This window comes from Lactuca sativa, chromosome 8 (assembly GCF_002870075.4).
Source record: "Lactuca sativa cultivar Salinas chromosome 8, Lsat_Salinas_v11, whole genome shotgun sequence".
NCBI classification, from domain to species: domain Eukaryota; kingdom Viridiplantae; phylum Streptophyta; class Magnoliopsida; order Asterales; family Asteraceae; genus Lactuca; species Lactuca sativa.
Window position 1 is genome coordinate 102,171,812 of NC_056630.2, and position 20,997 is coordinate 102,192,808.

Here is a 20,997-nt window from a genome sequence, read left to right on the forward strand (position 1 = left end):
GGAGGGCCATGTGATAGCTCATGCTTCAAGGCAGTCGAAGTCTTATGAGGCGAACTATCCCACTCATGATTTAGAGTTAGGGGCGGCGGTGTTTAACTATAAGGTAAGTAAATAGTCTATAAATCGATCCATCGACAACCTATATTCTTACCATAATAATCGGATTTAATGATAACATTATATATATATATATATATATATATATATATATATATATATATATATATATATATATATATATATATATATTCTTTGCAAAAATGGTCCCTCAAATGCGAAAAGACGAATTTTCCCTCAAATGGGGGGGGGGGGGGGGGTATGAGGGGGTTAATAGCACCAAACTAACGGATGTTAGATCGTATGACTTTTCCCACGTACAAACATAGTTAAAAGGACGGACAACCCAAATATATTGTGGTTTTGACATTTTCCTAAAAAAATGCATAACATAGAGATCATTTTTGCATTTTTGTCAAAAATCTTTTATTAATCACATTAACATACAACATATTATCTACACACAAGGATATAGCTTATGAACCAACAAAAATGGTTGCTACAACACCAACTTGTAATTGCCATCAATCAAGAACCGTTACATACATTATAAGTCTTAGCTTATATTTTCAACAAAAAAAATCTAGAAAGAGTTTCAATGTAAAAGAAAGAACATAAGTAATAAAAATGCTTTCGTCATCTTTCAAAGCATGAAGTTAACCGTCTGGAGCGAAACAGGTGAACTTTCATCATCTTTTATAGCCATTAAATAACTAAAATCTCCATCAAAAGAAGCTTTCAAGAAAGTAACCACAACCCCTCCAACAAACATCCTCATAGGATCCCTAGTCTTCCCACTCTTACACATGCAGTAAGTAGCGACCCCTGTTGGCCCTGTCGTCTGAGTATCAAGCACGTCAAGATGCCCATAATCTTTCACAACAAAATAACAAGCCGGTTTACGACATTCATTGTAAAAGTTCTTATGGTTTACCCCTTCTGGTGCGCAAGGTCTGAACGGCCAGATCGGGATTATCAGGAATTCACCAAGACCTGAACCAATAACCATCACTGGTATTTCAAGATCAAACGAATGTGGAACATAAGTGAGCACCTTTGGTTGAGTTTGCTTCCATTTCTCCAATCCATCAACAGGATCGATTCCAATCAATGCAGAAAATTTCAAATTTAACTTCGTGTTAAGTCGATTTAGAGCAAGGGCAAATGCGGCTTTTCCTCCACGACTATGGCCAGCCAGTCCTATCTTCGTTAGGTTTGCTTTTACTTGAGACGGAAGGACCTTTTGAAGTCCCTCAGGTAGCCAGTTGGTTATTTCAGCTGCAGACTCGACGTCTACATCCGCATCAAATCCTATAAGTATTCCTTCATATAACTGTTGTAGGGAGAAAACAATAATAGCTTATATTTTGGGAATAAGCAATAAACACCTTTTTTTTCCTATCCAAACACCCCCTAAACGTAGCACCAAAATTTTTACAGTAATTGATCCAGATTACTAAGTATCAAGTAACTTATTTTAAGGATGAGAAATAAAATACTTTTTTTTTGTGTCTACTATCTTTCTGTCTATTTAAGATTATATGTAAAGGCTACAAAAATAAAGATAAATTAATTAATTTCATAAAAGTTTTTAAAAATGGTCAATGGAAATGATAATAGTATTTTGTTTAATAAAGTTTAAAAAAAAAAAAGATAAGTATATTTTAATAATTAACTACTATTTACAAAAGAGCCGTGGAAGGAAGGGCAAAGTGGGAAGATACATAGCAATATAAACTCAATTTATTTGGGGCCATTTTTTGTAATGTTTTATATATATATATATATATATATATATATATATATATATATATATATATATATATATATATATAATAATAATAATAATAATAATAATAATAATAACAACGATAATGACTTTTTTTTCTCACTCGTCCAAAACAATGGAGGATATTTAAATCCTTAAGACACGTCCTGACTATTTATTTGACATTTATCACCACGTATTAGCATTTGAGCAAATAATTGTTTTACACTATACTAGTTTATAACCCGTGGGAACCACGGTTATAAAATTAATTAAACTTTTATAGTAAAAACTTCGAATTATTAATCAATTATTTTAAATAAATTATTAATTAAAAGATGTTTTTATTAGTTATATGAAATTATAATCGTCGATTCAAATAAATATGTAAAATTAATTTTTAATATATATTAGACATTTTTTATTTGTTAATTAATGAAAACAATAATATAAAATTTAAATTTAAAATTTAAAATAGAAAATAAATACATTGACAAATAGCATCACATTAATGATGATGTCTAATAAATTTAAAATAGAGAACTAATAGATTGACAAGTGGCAACACATTAATTAAGAGTTCTAATATGATGAAATATGGCAAAAGAACTACTGTTTTATTAGTTTAGAGATTTTTATTGTTGTTTAACATGTATTGAACGGTTAGTATGTTTTTGATGTTCTGTCCATCTATTATGTCCCTCTTTAATTATGTTTCATTATCTCTTTAATATAATGATAGATGTCCTTCTTTAACTATGTTTCATTATCTCTTTAATATAATGTAGGTTTAGATATTTGTTACTTATTTACTAACTAATTATTTATATCAAATAGTCAAGGACATTTCATATAAAAGTATTATTTTTTATAATGATTATATAACATTTTCAAATTAGTTATTTTTATAACTATAATATAATAATTTTTTTCGTTTTTATAACAAAATAAAAACTGACATCCTTGTATTTATATGTTCATTTGTTGTGGCATTCATTGTCTCTAAATTAGTACATTTAAAAATGATTTTTGTTAAAAAATGAGAAATAGATATGAATAAATTAGTTAAATTTTCAAACAAAACTATTATAACCAGTTAACCAGTAACATGAAGATTTATTTAGAGTTTAAATTAATAAAATGTATGTTTTAAACTTTCTCAAAATTTTAGTAAAAAGTAATAAATTTTGCTTTTTTTTTTTTATTAATTTTGCAAGTGGCAATTACAACATTCATTTTGTTTCGTGTGTAAAAATGATAAAATTGTTAAATATCCGTTGTTTTGTGATTATTCCTTTATTTTTTTTATAATTTTCAATTAGTGTTCTTTTCCAAAAAGAAAATATATACTATTATAAAGTACAAAATAAGAAAAGAATAAACCTGGGGAACGAGGACGATGAAACCATGAGAAGCGATGTGACAACTGAGCTGGGAATAAAAATCTCTATCGAGAAGAAAACCATGTAGTAAAATCAGTACTGGGAATTCTCCTTCTTCTAATGGTGTAACTATCGTCAAAGGCTTTCGGGTGACTTCATTATTTATTTCTATAGGCTTTGGATGAAACTTTCCACAAGAGAACACGTTTATTTCAACTGGAAATGAAGAATGAGCCATCGTTTAACTGATTGATCAAGTTTTGAGTTTTTATTTTTCTTTGTTGGGATATTTATATATGATTAATTTGTAGTTTGGTCCCTATGGTTAATACCAATTTGAACTTTTAATCTAATGTTCAAATTTTTGACATTACTCATCCCTATGGTTTATAAAAGTTGCACCAATTGTCCTTGAGGTTGTTATCGTGAATGGGTTTCCATTAAATGAACGCAAAATTACCATATTGCGTTCAAAAAGAAAAAAAAAAAAAAAAAAAAACCTACAAACTGAAGGGGATAAATTGGTTATGTTCTTATTGTTAGTTATTTATTAATAACTAAAACATAAAACATGGATGTTAAATTTTAGATTTTGTTCTTATATCTAATTAAAATAAATAAACAATATGATATTATATAGTTGTTTTTATTGTGATTTGGGATCTCAATAATATGGTTGATTTCTAGTTCATTTTAAGAACTCTCCATAACCCCTTAGCAAAAGACCTACGAAATTATCAATGTATTTTCATATCTAATCTTCTGCATCATATTTATGCATAGATGGATACATACCTTAATGGAAGGGATATATAAGATCTTGAAAAAAATAAAAAACTCAACCCACAATGATAAGTATCTAATAAACTCGATCTATCAATAATATTATATTTTTACCATAATAATTTTGAATTTAAATGATAACAATATATATACATTTATGAAGCAGTTCCAAAATTATTTAACAATCTTCCAGAGGACCACGAATAGATAAGCATACATATAAATGTATTAGCTTTTTAATGTATGTTATTATGACATTATACCCTTAAACAATATCGTCCATTAATCATAATAGTATTGGACTACCACAACCTTTGTTACAATTTACGTAACTAAACATATTTATGGTCACATATACCTATATAACTAACAACATAATGTGTGTGTGTTTTTCTTTTATAAACCAAAGTAGATTTCCTACAAGATCCTTGTTAGCTTGAAGTGAGACAAAATTTCAAATAAATATAAATAGTAATAGAATAAACTGAAATCCACACATACATAATTGTTCATAAAAAAACATAAATCATTAAAAAAAACTCTCATTAAAACAAAATATAACACCAACATGTATAGTATGTTTATAAAAGAGCTAGAAATATAACACTTTCTGTCCCATTAATACCCTTATTTTTTTGTTGTGTCCTCCAACTTTAGCATTTTCAAAGTGTAACCAAAAATCTCTTAACATTTGTAGTCCTAAAATATAGTGAATATATAAAATAAAAAATTTAAATTATGTATATCTTTATATAAATAAAAGGGGAAAAATTGTAACATTCACATACCACAATTGGAAAGGTCTCATTTATACAAAATAACACACCTATCACTCAACAAAAAGTCACTATCGAAATTAAGGAATTTCATACGTTGTAAATGTGCGAATTCTCAGAGCCAAAAGCTCACGAATTACCGACTTCCCAGAATGTTCAAATTTGAGAGCCGTGCATTCCGCCGAGCCACATTCAAACCCAACCCGGGTCCATCGAACAAAAAACCAACCTGACTATATAACCAAAATTAGGTGTATGTATTATATTGGTTTATTTAAAAAAAAAATTAAATATGAAATTTTAATAATTTGAAATTTTTGATTTTATAAGAAAAATAAAAAAAATTTTGAATTATTAAAATTAATGAGACTTTAATGTATTGAATACATTACATATATAAACATTTTCTAATAAATATTTTACATATATATTACCTTACATATTAAATGTGAAATTTTAATTTAATAAAATGAAAAATACAATGAAATGACAAGTGGAAAATAGAAAATTTAAAAATTTTAGAAAATGACATGTGTCCAAATGAAGGAGAAGAGGACATATTGCAAAAAAACCTTCATTTATTAGAATAGATTAGGTTAAAAGTTAAAACCAATGTACTACACATACAGGTGTGTACGCGAAAATCGCAAAAATTTATAATAACTTAAAATAATGTGGAAGACAACAGCTATACGCTGTGTACAAACTTAAAATAGGAAACATATTTGTTTTCTAATTATTTATAAGTGCGACAAAAGTCGCCGATAAAAGTTAGATTTGTCTCCATTAAAGACAATAACAATATCACGTCGTTGGTATTACCCTGTCGTTATTTCTTAAAATGTCGCCGCTAAAAATATTTATTGTCCTCAATAACTCTGTCGCCTGTAATATCTAACGTCGCCCGTAATACGAATGTCGCTGGTAATATATATATATATATATATATATATATATATATATATATATATATATATATATATATATATATATATATATTAAATCAATACTTTTCCGGTGCAAAAAGAAAACTGATACGTAACGCCATTAGATGCAGAAAATAATTACATAAAGATATCGAATTAGGTAGCAAAGTGTTATAATTTCATATAAAAATACCAAAATAAACAAAAAAATGTTATAATTCCAACAAGTACCAAAGTGTCACAACAAGTCTAACATAAAAAAACACAAACTAATTATCCGACAAACCATCATCTCCGTTCCCCTTATTTCCTCCTTGATCATCATTTTGTGGTTTCTCCGATTAAAAAAATGCATAAACTCCTGCCTACACGCGAGGTCATTGATCATTGGACGGAGATTTTCCAACTAAATAATAAATAACAACATATATAAACTTATAAGTTAAACTATCAAACATAAACAAAAACTACCAAAGTACATTGTTATTTTTTCACTAAATACAAGAAATACCAAAATTACATTGCTATTTCTTGAACTTAGGACATAAACACAATTACTAAATCAACATGCATTTATTGATGCCAAAGTACATTGCTAGTTTTAAACTGATGATAAAAAAACCAAAGTACATTGCTATTTCTTGCACTTGAACAAAAACATGATTACCAAATCAACATGCATTTATTTATCATTATATAGATATATGAGACTTTGAAATTAAATAGTCTTGTTTTACAAGAAATGGTAGCTTACTTTCTACTTATTTTGTGCTAAAGAACATTAAATACAATAATTACCAAACTACATTGCTATTTCTTACACTTGGGATAAAAACACAACTACATATACAATTACCAAATCAACATCCATTTATTGGTACCAAAGTACATTGTTATTTCTTGCACTTGGGATAAAAAAATCAAATTACATTGTTATTTCCTGCACTTAGGACAAAAAACCAATTACCAAAGTTTTTAGCAAATAATCACCACAAACCAAAATTACCAAATTGACATGCATTTATTGATCATTATATGAGAATTTGAAATTAAATAGTCTTGTTTTACCATGGATGGTTGTGACTGTGGTGGTGGATGTGATGGTTGTGCAATCGACTGGATAGCAAAAGGTTTTCGGCTGATGCCTTAGGGATTTCATTCTTCCTGCACATTAACTTGAAGTTTCGCCAACCCTTCTTCTTCCCCCTCGTAGGGATGATTTCTAACCCTCTTAGGGTTTGTGAAATTGACAATTCTCCTAGTTATTTTTATTCTACTCTTTGGTGAATTGTGTGTGATACATAAGAGGTATGTTTTTCTTCTTTGTATTTTTGTTTTCTAAGGTAGATGTAATTAACATGAAACCATAGATCCACAGGTTGCATGTACACTTAGGTATATCGTAGTTTCGATTTTTTTGCTACCTAGTTAAGAGTGTATTTGATGCATAGAAAACCCAACAACTTATACGAAATACACATACTTTCACACATATAGCTTCACATACATATATAAAATATACTATTTTGGTCGAAAAATAATTACGTACGAATCAACCAAATTATATGAGAGGTTGTGGTGTTGTGATCAAAATGAATATACTAATGAAGTGTAAATGACACAAGCAAGTTTACAAGGAAATCCCTTGATCTTTTTTAGGATCTCCAACATAAAACCTTAAGAGGTGATAATGCTGACCTGCCTTATTGTGTTTATTAATTTCAAAGTAGGCTTATAGTGATAATGAAGATAATACGAGTAAACATGAATTAGTAGAGATTTCATGTGTGTAGTGTGCGATTTACAAATGCTATTATCATCTAAGCTAAATAACAAGAAGTCCGATATTTCCAGGATCCTCTTTGAACAAATATTTGCATGTTGTTTGACTCGGTATTCCTGGGGCTTAAGCTTAGTTGAAGTGGTTCTCTGTTGAGAATGGGTTTTATGTTGACTAATTATGCACAAGTGAGAAAAAGAAAGAAAAATATAGTCGTTAAAAGTGTTTGGAAATCTTAATGATAATAATTAGGATCCTATGATATGTTTAAGGATCCTGTGGATTCAAATATATTAAGGATCCTGAATATGATTCTGAGATCCTGCCCCTAACAACTCCCCCCCCCCCCCCCCCCCCCGCCAAATTATATCTGCAAAATATTAAAGTTAATGTCCAAATATTTAAAAGTATAACTTCAAAATAAAAAGTGAAATGAAAAGTTTTAACGGATTGGGTGATTTAACTCTCAACGGATAGATTTCTAGTCGTTGGAATAGGTCAAATCACCCTTCTACCTTTCCGTAATTCTTGTATAAATACGATGTTCATCCTTTCGATTTTGTCTTACTTTTTAAGCTCTTCTTCCGGGCGTTCATTTAATACAATGGAAGGTACTGCCTTTGTCTTTTTTTTCTCATTAACCTTCACCGTTTTTAAATATGGTAAAAAAAACTCGCTCTTGTCCGAGTGTTATCGCTATTCCTTATGACGATTTCATAGACCAAAAAGCTTTATATTACGAAGAGACTTGTACCTTTGATGATGATGATGAGATGAAAACTCTAAAATCGATCAGAACTTTCCCTGCATGTACCATTTTTAGAGCATTCGATTCATGGATCCAACATGACTTTGTTTCGTCCTCCTGGATTTGTTTTCCCGAATATCCTTTTACCTTAGGTCTTTCTTATCCTTTTCCCGGAATCATCTATGAATTCATCAAAATCACTATGATTTGTATATTCAAGCCATGCCAGCGGTTTGGAGGATCCTTTATTGGATCGGTCATCTAAACAGCTCCATGGATCTTAACGTTGGTTTAAACGAGTCAGCTTATGTCTATGACCTTTCGACCTTTGGGAATTCTTGTTTTCTGTTGAGATTCAAAACTGATAGATCACATCTCATCTTGAAATCCAAGCATAATAATGGTGATTGGAAAGGAAAAATACTTTTTTTTGTGAAACTTGATTCCATTCCTAACGGAAATCATTTACCATAGTCTTGGGTTAAAAAAGGTAGGATCTTATTTGTTGATATCTTTACACTAAGGATCTTAATATTTACACTTCTTATTTCGCTTGACTTTTTGCAACTTTTAAATTTGAAGAACTCGTCCCTCATACTAAAGATACCAAGGATAGAGTCAGAGTTTTATCGCCCTGTCCGAGTTAGAAAGATCATTCAAGCTCAGTCATCAAGAAAGTTCCTCAGCCAATATCTCTATGTCGAAGGGTAAGGATCCTAATTCATATTTATCTTTTATAAAGGATCATGAATTCATAGGGTTTTCTCTTGTTACACTCAGGATCCAAAGTTACACGTTCCGGTGCCCACTTCACTCTTGTCGATCTCGACACAGCCATGTCTAATGGTCAACTGGTTGTAAAGAAGGAGAAGGTTTCATCCTCTCTCCCTATTAAGAGAACTTCCATAGATTCAACGGTGAAGACTCCGGGATCTAAAATAAGAAAACCACTGGGATTGTGGACTTAGGCTTAGAGAATCTCGGAGCGGAGGATGCACTCCAGAAGTTGGTTTCCTTCTCACAGGTTGTAAGTGTCAATATAATTTTGCTTTTCATATTCTATGTTTCACCATTTCAGATGTCTTTTTTTGTTTCAGGTCTCTGACCACATCTCTACTGACTTGAGGATTCGGGCTGAGAGGGTTGAGTAATCCCTCAAAGAGAAAGATAAGATATGGAGAGAAACCAATAAGGATCTCTTGAAACAGGTGGAGCTCTTGAGCAAAGAGAATACCGATAAGGAGGAGAAGTACATTGCGAAGATGGAGAAGGTTATCGTTGAGGTAAAGGCTAGCACTACCGTGTCTGTTTCGTAAGCCAAGATCAAATTAGCTAAGGATGTGGCCAATGCAAGTTCCTAGAATCTGGTTAGTGTTGGATTAGGTGTCTAAGCCCATAACTATAAATTGGTATATACTTGATTTGATAGTAGCATGGTCCTTTTAGGTTGCCTTCACCATAACGAATTGACAAGATGACTTTTGGAGAAAGAGGTTAATGAATAATTTTTTATTAATATTATAAGAATAATATATTAATTAGAAATAATATTATTCAATTAGTATTTAATTAGAAGTTAATTTGGAATTAATTTTAGGATTAAAGGAGCTGGTTAAAAGAACGGGGATTGGTTTTGCAAATTAATGATAGTTTTAGAGTTGGGCTGATGGACTCCTTTAGAAGGGAGTGGACAAAATCTATAGGAGACCCTATAGAATTTCATCCAATGCTTCTATTGTGGAGGTCCATGGACTGCTTAAGGCCTAAGCAAGGAAATTAGGGTTTCCACCTGAAAACCTTAGTAGCCTCAGCTATATAAAGACCCCCTAGCATATAAATTTTGGCCCTATGCTTTCTTAGAGAACCCTAGCCGATTTTCATAGTGTTTTACCTCCTCTCTTATTCATCCTTTGCTATTGGTTTTGTGACTCCATTAGAGGTGCAACACTTGAGGCACTGAGCTTTCAAGAGTCAAGATCATCCAAGGAATTCTTGTTATTACTAGATAGCAAGCAAGGTAATCTTCTTACCCAAGTTTTCATATGGATTGCAAAATTGTAGGCTAGTATTAGGGTTATTGCTTTAGAATTTCTATTTGCATGTATAACTAGTGAAAAACTTAGATCCAAAGCAATTAGGGTTGCATGATCACATAGGATTGTATATATGCTCAAAACCCTTTAGTCGTATCAGAGCCTAGGATGTTTTTCAATTATATTAGATGCAATAGTGATCTGTCCAAATCGATAGCAAAAAAGAATTCACATTTTGTATGATAAAGTCGATGAGTTCTATGATGAACTCGACAAGTCCATACCTTGACTCGACGAGTTGACTCGTCTGTTAGCTGATTTTTTGATTTTTAGATCTTGTTTGGATTAGGATAATAACCATAATTCATTTTTATCACCTTAAACTGAATTTTCTTAATGGTAATCTGATTTCATTATCAAATAAGATGGATTTGGTCAAATTTTAAGATAACGACATAATTATAATTATTTAAAATTTGATATAGAATTTTTGAAAAGTTTCAAATTACACCTTTCAGTTTTGGAATTTAAAACTTAATTAAAAATTTAATTGTGAAATATTAAATTCTAAAACCCTAGTATTTTAAAAGTTAAAAATACACCCGTATACTAGTATAATATTAAAAGTTTAATTTATATATATGTATAAGATGAGTCAATCTTACCGTTAGTAGACCTCATTCACGAAGCCGGTCTATAAGGGGTATAAATAAACTACCTATAAAATGGCGGTTGAATGGATGACCACTCTCGCCAACCGCTTCCTAGATTGGTGGAAGGTCGTTTGCCGAACGGGTAGGATAGGACATTAATTTTCTCATTAATAAGTATAATGATAAATATAAAGTAACTAAATGTTTTTATAAATCCCCAATCTTAGTTACTTTAAGAAAATGTGAATTTGATTCTAATCCATGAAATTGCACATTACACTTTGCCAAGTCGTTAGTGGAGCGTGTGTGCTTATCCGACACACTAACTTGGACTAACAAAGGGTGGCAATGGGTAGCTCATAAATTATCATTGATCAATGGAGCGTGTGTAGTTAACCGACACATTGATTAGGTGGTAAATGACATTCAGAATACCAAGCTAATTTGCATGGTTATTCACACCTTGTTTGTGAACCTCGGTATCCCAGTCACAAACTTAAAGGGCATAGTCGAGATTAAGCATGTCATTGAATAGTTCAATGAATCTTAAAAGGTATAGGAATTTCATTTAATAAAACCTAATTTATTTAAATTTTCTTTTTTGTGGTGGAATTGGTAAATCATCATTTACCTACCTTCAAATAATTTACAATTGGATTATGGCATCCTTTTTCTGAATTGTGAATTATTGTGTTGGGTCGTAGCCTTAATATTTCATTTGGGTGTTATATTAAGGATTTCCTATCTAATCAACACCTTGTCTTTCTTCTTTTTCAGATGTCTGGCCCAAACAACGCTTCTGGCTCAAACTCCAACAACAACTCCTCAAACTCTTTCAGTCTTGAACATTTGTGTGAGGGTCACATTTGATGGATCCAATTTCAATGATTGGATCAGAAACATCATAATGGCCTTATGTTACGAGGGTAAGGAACATATTCTCGACAAGGAACTAGTTGACATAGATAAAGCCACTGCTACTCCTGAAGAAATGGCTGAGTATAGGACCAAATGAAAGGAAGCGACCAAAGTATCATGCATTATAGTGGCCATTATGACTCCTAATTTGCAGTGGCTCTATGAGGACTTTTGGCCTTACGAGACGTGTCAGGAATTGATGGAAAAGTACCATCAAAGAGCACTTCAAGAAAGGTAAGAGATAGTCACCTCATTCATAACAACCAAGATGAAGGATGGAGAGTCCATCATGACCCACCTGCAAAGGATGCAGAGATATATGGATCAGTTGCTCAAGCTTAATGTGAACTTTGATGAAGAGCCGGCTATTGACATAGTCTTACACTCTTTTCCTCATTGCTATGATCAATTCAAGATGCTTATCATCTGAGCAAAGTGGATGTCACCTTAAGCAAACTTCAAGGTTTGTTAAGAACTGCTGAAAGTGGATTGAAAGGTAAAGGTGTTGAATCCACTCCTACTGCTACCCCAATTCTGGCTATTAGAGATGGAAAGGGGAAAAAGAGGAAAGATCCCTCAAAGAACTGGAAGGGAAAGTCTCATGATGGATCTTATTCTAGTGGATCCAAAGGTAAGACCAGTTCTGCCCCTCCCTCCTCTGATCTAAAAGAAGCAACATGCTTCTGCTGCCATGAAAAGGGGCATTGGACATGGAAAGGGAAAAAAGCGGAAAGCTCCCACAAATAAATGGAATGGAAAGTCTCATGATGGATATTCTTCTAGTGGATCCAAAGGTAAAACCAGTTTTGCCCCTCCCTCCTCTGATCCAAAAGAAACAATGTGCTTTTGCTGCCATGAAAAGGGGCATTGGAAACGAAGCTCCCCGAAGTACTTGCAGGACATCAAGGATAGGAAGATAAATCCCACCTTTGCAGGTATTTATACTATTATGTCTAAAAACTCATCACATGCTAGTTCTTGGGTCCTTGATACAAGATGTGGTTTTCACATTTGTTCTGACTTGCAGGGACTAAGAAGAAGTAGGGATGTGGAGCATAGGAAGATGAACCTGATAATGGACAATAGTAAATCGTCGTCTGTTACCAAGATCGAAGTTTACTCTTTAGTGGTTAGTAGTGGGTTAGGTTTAGATTTGAATAATTGTTGCTACTCGTCAGAAATGACGAGGAATATTATTTATTTTCTTGGTTTGTACAGAAACGACTTTATATTCATTTAATAATGAAAGTGGTTCTATAAATGCTTATTATAATGGTATTTTTTTTTATTTTGAAGCATTTCCTTGTAATGGTGTATATGAAACTATGATTGGTGTAGATAACTTAGGAAATAATGTGTTGCATATTGATTCGTCTAATGGATTAGACAAGGCATGCTTGTGGCATTTTCATCTTCGACATGTCAACAAGAAGCGCATTGCCCAACTCTAAAAGGATGGAGTGTTGGAGTCATTTGATCTAAGGTCATATGACATGTGCGAGTATTTTTTTCTTGGAAAGATAACTAAATCACCTTTCACTGGTACTTTTGAAAGAGGTGAGGGATTTTTGGATCTCATACACACAAATGTGTGTGGGCCCTTCAGATCCACCACAAGGGATGCCTATCGCTTCTATGTGACTTTTACTAATGATTATAGCAGAAGTAGATAAATCTACTTAATCAAGCATAAGTCGGAAACCTTTGAAAAGTTCAAAGAGTTTAAGCAAGAAGTAGAGATTCAATTGGACAGGAAGATAAAGATGCTCAGATCTGCTACAGGTGGTAAGTATCTTAGTATCGAGTTCCACGACTATCTTAAGGGATGTGGAATTGTTTCACAATTAACACCTCCTAGGGCACCACAACTTAATGGTGTGGCTAAGAGGCGTAATTGAACCTTTTTGGACATGGTTTGTTCCATGATGAGTCGAGCTTCGCTACCAATCTCATTATGCGGGTATACATTAGAAACTGCCGCTTATATCCTTAATCTAGTCCCAACTAAGAAGGTTACCAAAACACCTCATGAGATGTGGACAAAGAAGGTTCCCTCGTTGGCACACATCAAGGTTTGGGGTTGTGAAGCTTTCGTAAGACGAGAGACTCATGATAAGCTTGAACCTCGAAGTGAGCGGTTTATTTTCATCGACTACCCATATAAATCCTTTGGATATCCATTCTACAGACTTAGTGATAATGTGGTCTTCGTAGCTTAGAGAGGAGTTTTCCGTGAGAGGGAACTCATATGCCAAGTGGACAGTGGGAGGAGAATTGATCTTGACAAGATTCAAGAATTAAACGGTGAAGGAACCTCTAACACTAGCGTTCAACCTGAGGAAAAGATTCTTGTTGAACCAGTTGATGATTCGTTACCTCTTAGACGCTACAGTAGACTTAGCGTTCCACCTGTATTATATGGTTTCCATATAACTGTAGAAGGTGATACGTTTATCAGTGATAGTACACTGATATATTTGGATGAACCTAATAACTATAAGGAAGCTATGGCGGGCCCTGAGTCTGCTAAATGGAAAGAGGCAATGGACAGCGAGATCCAGTCCATGTATGACAATCAAGTTTGGAACTTGGTTGACAATGCACTAGATCAAAAGATATTCAGGTGCAAATGGATCTTCAAGAAGAAGGCTGACATGGATGGAAAGGTGCAGACATTACAGGAACGGGTGGTTGCGAAGGGCTTTACTCAAACCCCGGGGGTTGACTATGATGAGACCTTTTTACCAGTGGCCAAGATCAATTCTATTAGGGTTGTGTTAGCCATCGCAGGGTTTCATGATTATGCACTACTAGGAAAACAGCCTTTTACGACGCTCATTGTGCGTCGTAAAAGGCTCAGACGACGCGCAAATGCGCGTCAAGGAAGGCCCTGTCATAAAGAGAGACGACGCGCATTTACGACGCTCATTTACGACGCGCAATTACGACGTGCGTTTACGACACGCAATGCGTATCAAGGAAGGCCCTGTCATAAAGAAAGACGACACACATTCGCGTGTCGTAACCTTACGACGCGCGTGTTAATGACACGTAATGCGTATCAAGAAAGCCCCTGTCAAGAAAGGCCATGTCATAAATGAAGATGACACACATTTTTGCGTATCGTAAATTTAAATATTTAAAAAAATATATATTTATATATTTATTAATTTTTAAATTAAATTTGCATTTAATGTGTCATAATAGAAATAAAATACCATATACAAAAAAATACAATCCATTGAATAAACTTTTAATGTCATACAATTCTATTTCTTACAATATATAAATTTGCATTCATCTAATCTACTCTATGTTTCATATTAACAATTGAAATGAAGAATAAAACACTTGCATTTTCAGCATCTTATCTCTTTCGGCTTGAGCTTTCTTTTCCACTTCTAACTCGAGAGCTATTCGCTTTCATCAACCCTGTAAACATAACACAAAATCACTTGTCATTTTCATTCGCTTTCCAATTTCCATTGTGTGTTTTCCTATTTCCTTAGTTTGTGTACAATGGAGTAAGCAAGTGTGTATTGAAGCACCTTCCATGTAATAGTACCCCCTTGACCAATACTAGTATCAGAACATAAAGCACCTTTCTGCATAAAAAACAACAATAAGTCAACAAAGAGTCAACATTATTTAAAATACTATATGAACCTTTTCAAGTGATGCACATGGACCAAGAATCCCCTGAATTACAATTTACAATTTACAACAAAAACACGAACTGATTGAGTCAACTTTAACATATGACATATCAATGTGTTAAGGATTGAAGAGATTAAATCAAACCTTACTTTGATGACAAACCCAATTCAGTATCACCCGATTGGAAAACACGCAAATATATCTCGTCTCATTTCACCTCCAAAATCAACAAATTCAAATATCCATGGTTTGGACCTAATAACATGGGAATACAAAAATACAAATAATATTTAATAACATTGTCCCAAATATAAAACAAAAACAAGAATTAATATTTGTTGAAGCCTACTCACTTTGGGCCAAACGTAATGTGACAATTGAGTAAAAAAGATCATAATAGAGTGAGCCCACTTTTATATATTTGTGTCAACTGACATTGATCAAATAGCCACTCATATATGATAACATATCAATATATGATAATATGATATGATATAATGCCGACTCACTTTTACCTTTTACCTTTTACCGATTACCATACTAAAAGTCATACACCCCAACCATGCAAACCTGTAAACACCCGAGTTCACCACCAACAGGTAACAAAATACTGTAAATACCCCTCGTGACAACACGTAAGGGAAACACAGAGCTGTTAGTATCTTCATCACAATCAAGATCACAATCTCCCGCAGCATCCAAACTCCCTGCAGCCGAGAGAACCCGTTTTCTCCTACCCTCTCGAATTTCATATGTGAATTGCATTCTGATGTACAGAATAAGCTCATCAGATAACTTAATAATGATTTTATAAATAAATCCAATAAGATGAGAAATAAAGAACATGTTTGCGTGTCCTTATCTTTTGTAATGCATACTGATATTTATATCTCCCACACCATCAACAATGGATTGCTTTTCATCATCCTTTTTCATTGATTCCTTCTTCTGTAACTCTTTCACTTTGCGATATTCATCATAGTGCGCCTTTCTTTTCTCCCTAAAGCTTCTTGCACTCTTCCCACCTTCATCATCTGAATCCTCATCATATCATCAGTTTAATTTTAATTTTTTTTTGAATAAAAGAAAAGCAAAAGGGTGAAGATGAAGGAAGTAGAAAGAACCTAGATCATGATCCATGACATCTGCTTCATCTTCATCATCTGAAGATGTCCATCCATAATGGGAGTTACTGTTGCTACTAGAAGATGCCATCTCATTCAGTGCTGAACGAATTGCATCAGCATTCAGTCTGATGTTGATATTATCATCTCCTTCAAGGAAACTATTAGAGCCCCCCAATAGGAGATAAAGATCCTACAAGTCAACAACACTTGAATTAATTTACATAACAAATTAATAATTAATTTAAATTTAATGGAATGTGGGATATGTATAATACCATCAGTATCATGCATCATAGGATGATATGGAGTTTTGGGTTATGTGATTTTCTGTCTTACATGTTTATTTGCTTCAATTTCACCAAGGTTGGCTTCATCCCATCCAAAACCTCTCCTACGGCTTTTTAAACAACAATAAAAAAAATATTAATATTATTTTAGTATGGGTGTACTTATACGTCATAGAACAGGAAAAATAATTATATTTCTAAAACCAATATTTTCCAAACAAAAAACAAACAACTTCATTACAAGAAAAGATAACAACCAACACAAAGGAATATATATATATATATATATATATATATATATATATATATATATATATATATATATATATATATATATATATATATATATATATATATATATGCGTATGTCAATTTTACCTCATGTCTATTGTACTTAAGCTTCTGAAGTGTAAGATTGAAAAAAAAGTTGTCTTAATTTTACAGGAAAAGATAACAACCAACACAAAGGCTCTTGCATCTTTTTCAGCATGTAATGAGGGGATGATTTAACCTAATATATGAATCTCATCTTTCACAACAGTTAATTCCCTTTCACAACAGGTAATTAGGGGAGGGGCCCATGGGCCTGGTGTATTGGGCCCTCACGTGGGCCCCATGGCATTCGATTCCTTCCAGACATTTTGTTATACCTGTAAAAAGAAATTGTATATGTCATGAAAAGAGATTGATACTTATTTATATTTAGGCTAAGAAGACACAAGAACTTATTTATTTATGTGGACAGATGATGCACTAGATTTATCAAGTTTTATTTCATGTTTTAACATCCTCATCATAAGCTAATCAATTACTCAATATTGATGTCTATTTCTTTCTATAACAGCACACATCAGCCCATTGTATGAACTATTTAAACAACTATAGCCTCTAAAACTCTTTCATTATCTGATCACACATTAGTGAACCTATGAAAACCTGTGATGGTATATGGTCAAATAGCACAATCAAATATCAATATTAAGCCAAAGCACTATGGGTAAAGAGAATTCCAATAACTCAAGACATGATTTCTTAATTTTAAACTCCACCAAAAACAAATGATCAAAAGATTTTACGTACAAAACACATAGCAGTTTTTGCAATAAAACTGTAGCTTACCTGAGTGGATAAAGAGCAAGAGTGGGGCTGAATAACACGCAAAATAAAACCCTAAAATAAACATACAAACATAGATTTTTGAGATGAGAAATAAAATGAGAAAAGACGACTAACGAAATCTTTGAAGATAATGAAAGCGATTCTCAGACTCCTAATCTTTCACCGCCATTGTCGTTTTCCAGCTGTCATTGACGACGAATTCCTTAGGCATCGATTATACGTGATTTCCCCAAAGAACTCCCTCGATCTCAAGGGTTGGACCCTCGTAGGAGACATCAATTTTTCTGTATTCTTAATCGGTTCATCTTTCCTTTCTGAACACTGATTATGGTATGAATGAAACTATTGAAACCAAGTTCATGTAAAATTTGAGGTTCTTTTGTAAAGAATATGATTGAAAGTATTGAATCGGTTCATTCTTTGTGTTGTTTCTTAGTAATCATGGGAAGATGGTCGAGCAGTGTTAGGTTTAGAGAGAGATATAGAGAAAGAGAGCTTGTAGAGTAAGGCTGGGAGATTTTTGTTTAGAGAAAGAAAGGTCGTGGGTGTAGTTTGTTAGTAGCTGAAGATGGGTATGAGATGGCGTGAGAAGAAGGGAAACGGGCGAAGAAGTCAAAGAAAGCACTGCATCTTGATGTGCTCTTATACAGAGTTCTATTAAACATCTAGAAAAGAATCAATGGGACAATACTTGCAACTTGTTGTGTGCAAAAAAGACATGAATGCCCCCATCTCATCATCAATAATGTCAATAGATATATATGTGATTGCGAGCTAAACGCGTTAATAATGTGAAGTAATTCATCATGAACAACAAATACTTCAATTTGAGAAACGTATATTAGTATTGGAAACTAGAAACTGGATCTGATAAAGCAAGGGAGGATGCAGCTTATGTTCTGTGGAAATTATGCTGTCACAGTGAAGATATTTATGCATGTGTTGAAAGTGCTGAAGCAATTCCTGTTTTCCTATGGTTCTTGAAAACTGGTGGAACAAAGGGACAAGAAGCCTCAGGGAAGGCACTAAGAAAGCTTATACGCATGGCAGATGCTGCCACTATTAATCAGCTACTAGCTCTGCTTTGGGGGGACACCCCAAAATCAAAAGCCCACAAAATTGAAGTACTAGGTCATGTGTTTACCATGGCATCACATTATGAACTTGTTCAAAAAGGATCAGATGCTTATAAATGGTTGAGATCGCTTGTTCAGATTCTTAATTCTTCAAATGAGGAAACACAGGAACATGTAGCTTCTGTCTTGGTTGATCTCTTCAGCATTCGTCAAGATATATGTGATAGTCTTACAACTGATGAGGTTGTGCATCCTTGATGAAGCTTTTAACAAGCAAAACTCAAATTATTGCCACTCAATCAGCTCGGGCCTTGGGTGCTTTGTCCAAGAACAAAATCTCTTATATTGTAGAAGGGGATGTGAAGCCTCTGATCAAATTAGCCAAAACATCATCTTCCATTGATGCTGCAGAGACTGTTGTATCTTCATTAGCCAAAGTGAAGCGACTCCTCCTGCCAACTAAGCTTTCCGGTAGTACCAATGATGGCAAGAAAATTGCCAAAACCGATGATTTCACCTAATCAAACATATTGTGTGTTTCTTTTTCATCCCCTTTCCCGTTTCCATGTGTCTTTGTTCCTAGTTAACCCTAGTCGATTATTTCACCTAATCACACATCATCGATTGTTAGTTTCACCAAATATCGGAAGTTTGTTCCTTCGATCGTAAATGAAATTGAGAGAAATTAAGCCGGAAAGAAAAAGAGATTTAGCAAAGCTAGGGTTCTTATAGAAGAACGAAAACATTGAGAAGTTAGAATCAAGAAAAACATACCTTAATAAGACATAGGGCTTGTAAATTTGAGCAATAGAAGCAATGACCCTAAGGTCACCGGACCTAATGTTGCTGGCAAGGGCAGGCGAGGTGAGATTGCCGGAGATGAGGGGCTCCATCGGCTAGGTGACGCTGGAAAGCGTTGGAAGGTGGGGCAGGGCTAGACAGAGGTCAGAGGTGGGAGGCACCAACACCAAGAGAAACGTCGGAGGTGGGAGAAGCTGTCGACGTCGAGAACTGAGAAGAAGAGAAAGGGTTTGTCCAAGTGAGAAGGAGAGAAAGGGAAGTTGAAGAGAGAACGAGCAGTACAGGAGGGCATAATCAGGGCAAGTTCTTGAAAAAAGCCCTAGCTACTAGGGAAATTAAAGTGGAGGGAGAAAAAAAAAGGAAGGCGGAGATTTTAAGTTTTTGGGATTTCATTTTCCCCGAATGGAACGCGCGCGTTCTATTAAAATTTATAAAGCGACAGTCGTAAACGACACGCAGGTGCCCTCCGTGTTTTTATTTTTTTTGTTTAGACACTAATTTTAGGGCACGCAAAAATGCGCGTCTGAAATCCTTTAAATTTTGGAAGAGATGACATTATTTTTTACACACTCACCTTTGCGTATCATAAATCACTGCGTGTCATGGTTCGTGCGTCGTAAAAGACTATTTTTCTAGTAGTGATGAAATCTGGCAGATGGATGTAAAAACCACTTTCCTTAATGGGAAGCTGGCGGAAGATGTTTACATGTGTCAGCCAGAAGGTTTTTTTGATGCTAAATACCCCAATAGAGTGTGTAAGCTTGAGAAATCCATCTATGGATTGATGCAAGCTTCTTGCAGATGGAATCTTTGCTTTGATGAGAAAATCAAAGAGTTTGGTTTCTCTAGGAGTGAGGATGAGTCTTATGTATATGTCAAAGCTAGTGGGAGTATAGTTAGCTTTCTAGTATTGTATGTCGATGACATATTGCTCATAGGAAACGACGTTCCAACCTTGCAGGAGGTTAAGTCCTGGCTTGGAAAGTGTTTCACTATGAAGGATCTAGGAGAGGCTGTTTATATTCTGGGGATAAGGATTTTGAGAAATAGGAGTAGAAGACTAATTGGATTTAGTCAAAGTACTTACTTGGATAAAGTGTTAAAAT

General features: G+C 33.6%; 2 protein-coding genes across 2 annotated transcripts; both read right to left on the minus strand.

The window, feature by feature from the left end:
- Positions 1–480: 480 nt before the first annotated feature.
- Positions 481–3,664, minus strand: LOC111894805 (chlorophyllase-2). Its single transcript, XM_023890904.2, has 2 exons — positions 3,209–3,664; positions 481–1,390 (listed from the first exon to the last, which is right to left on the minus strand). The coding sequence occupies exons 1-2, from the start codon at positions 3,443–3,445 to the stop codon at positions 701–703; spliced, it is 927 nt and encodes a 308-aa protein (XP_023746672.1). The 5' UTR covers positions 3,446–3,664; the 3' UTR covers positions 481–700.
- Positions 3,665–16,339: 12,675 nt separating this feature from the next.
- LOC111894793 (protein phosphatase inhibitor 2-like) lies at positions 16,340–18,203 on the minus strand. The gene is made up of 5 exons (XM_052766506.1): positions 18,178–18,203; positions 18,015–18,065; positions 16,945–17,005; positions 16,606–16,798; positions 16,340–16,506 (listed from the first exon to the last, which is right to left on the minus strand). Exons 1-5 carry the CDS (start codon positions 18,201–18,203, stop codon positions 16,340–16,342), a joined length of 498 nt encoding a protein of 165 aa, XP_052622466.1.
- Between the last annotated feature and the right edge of the window lie 2,794 nt (positions 18,204–20,997).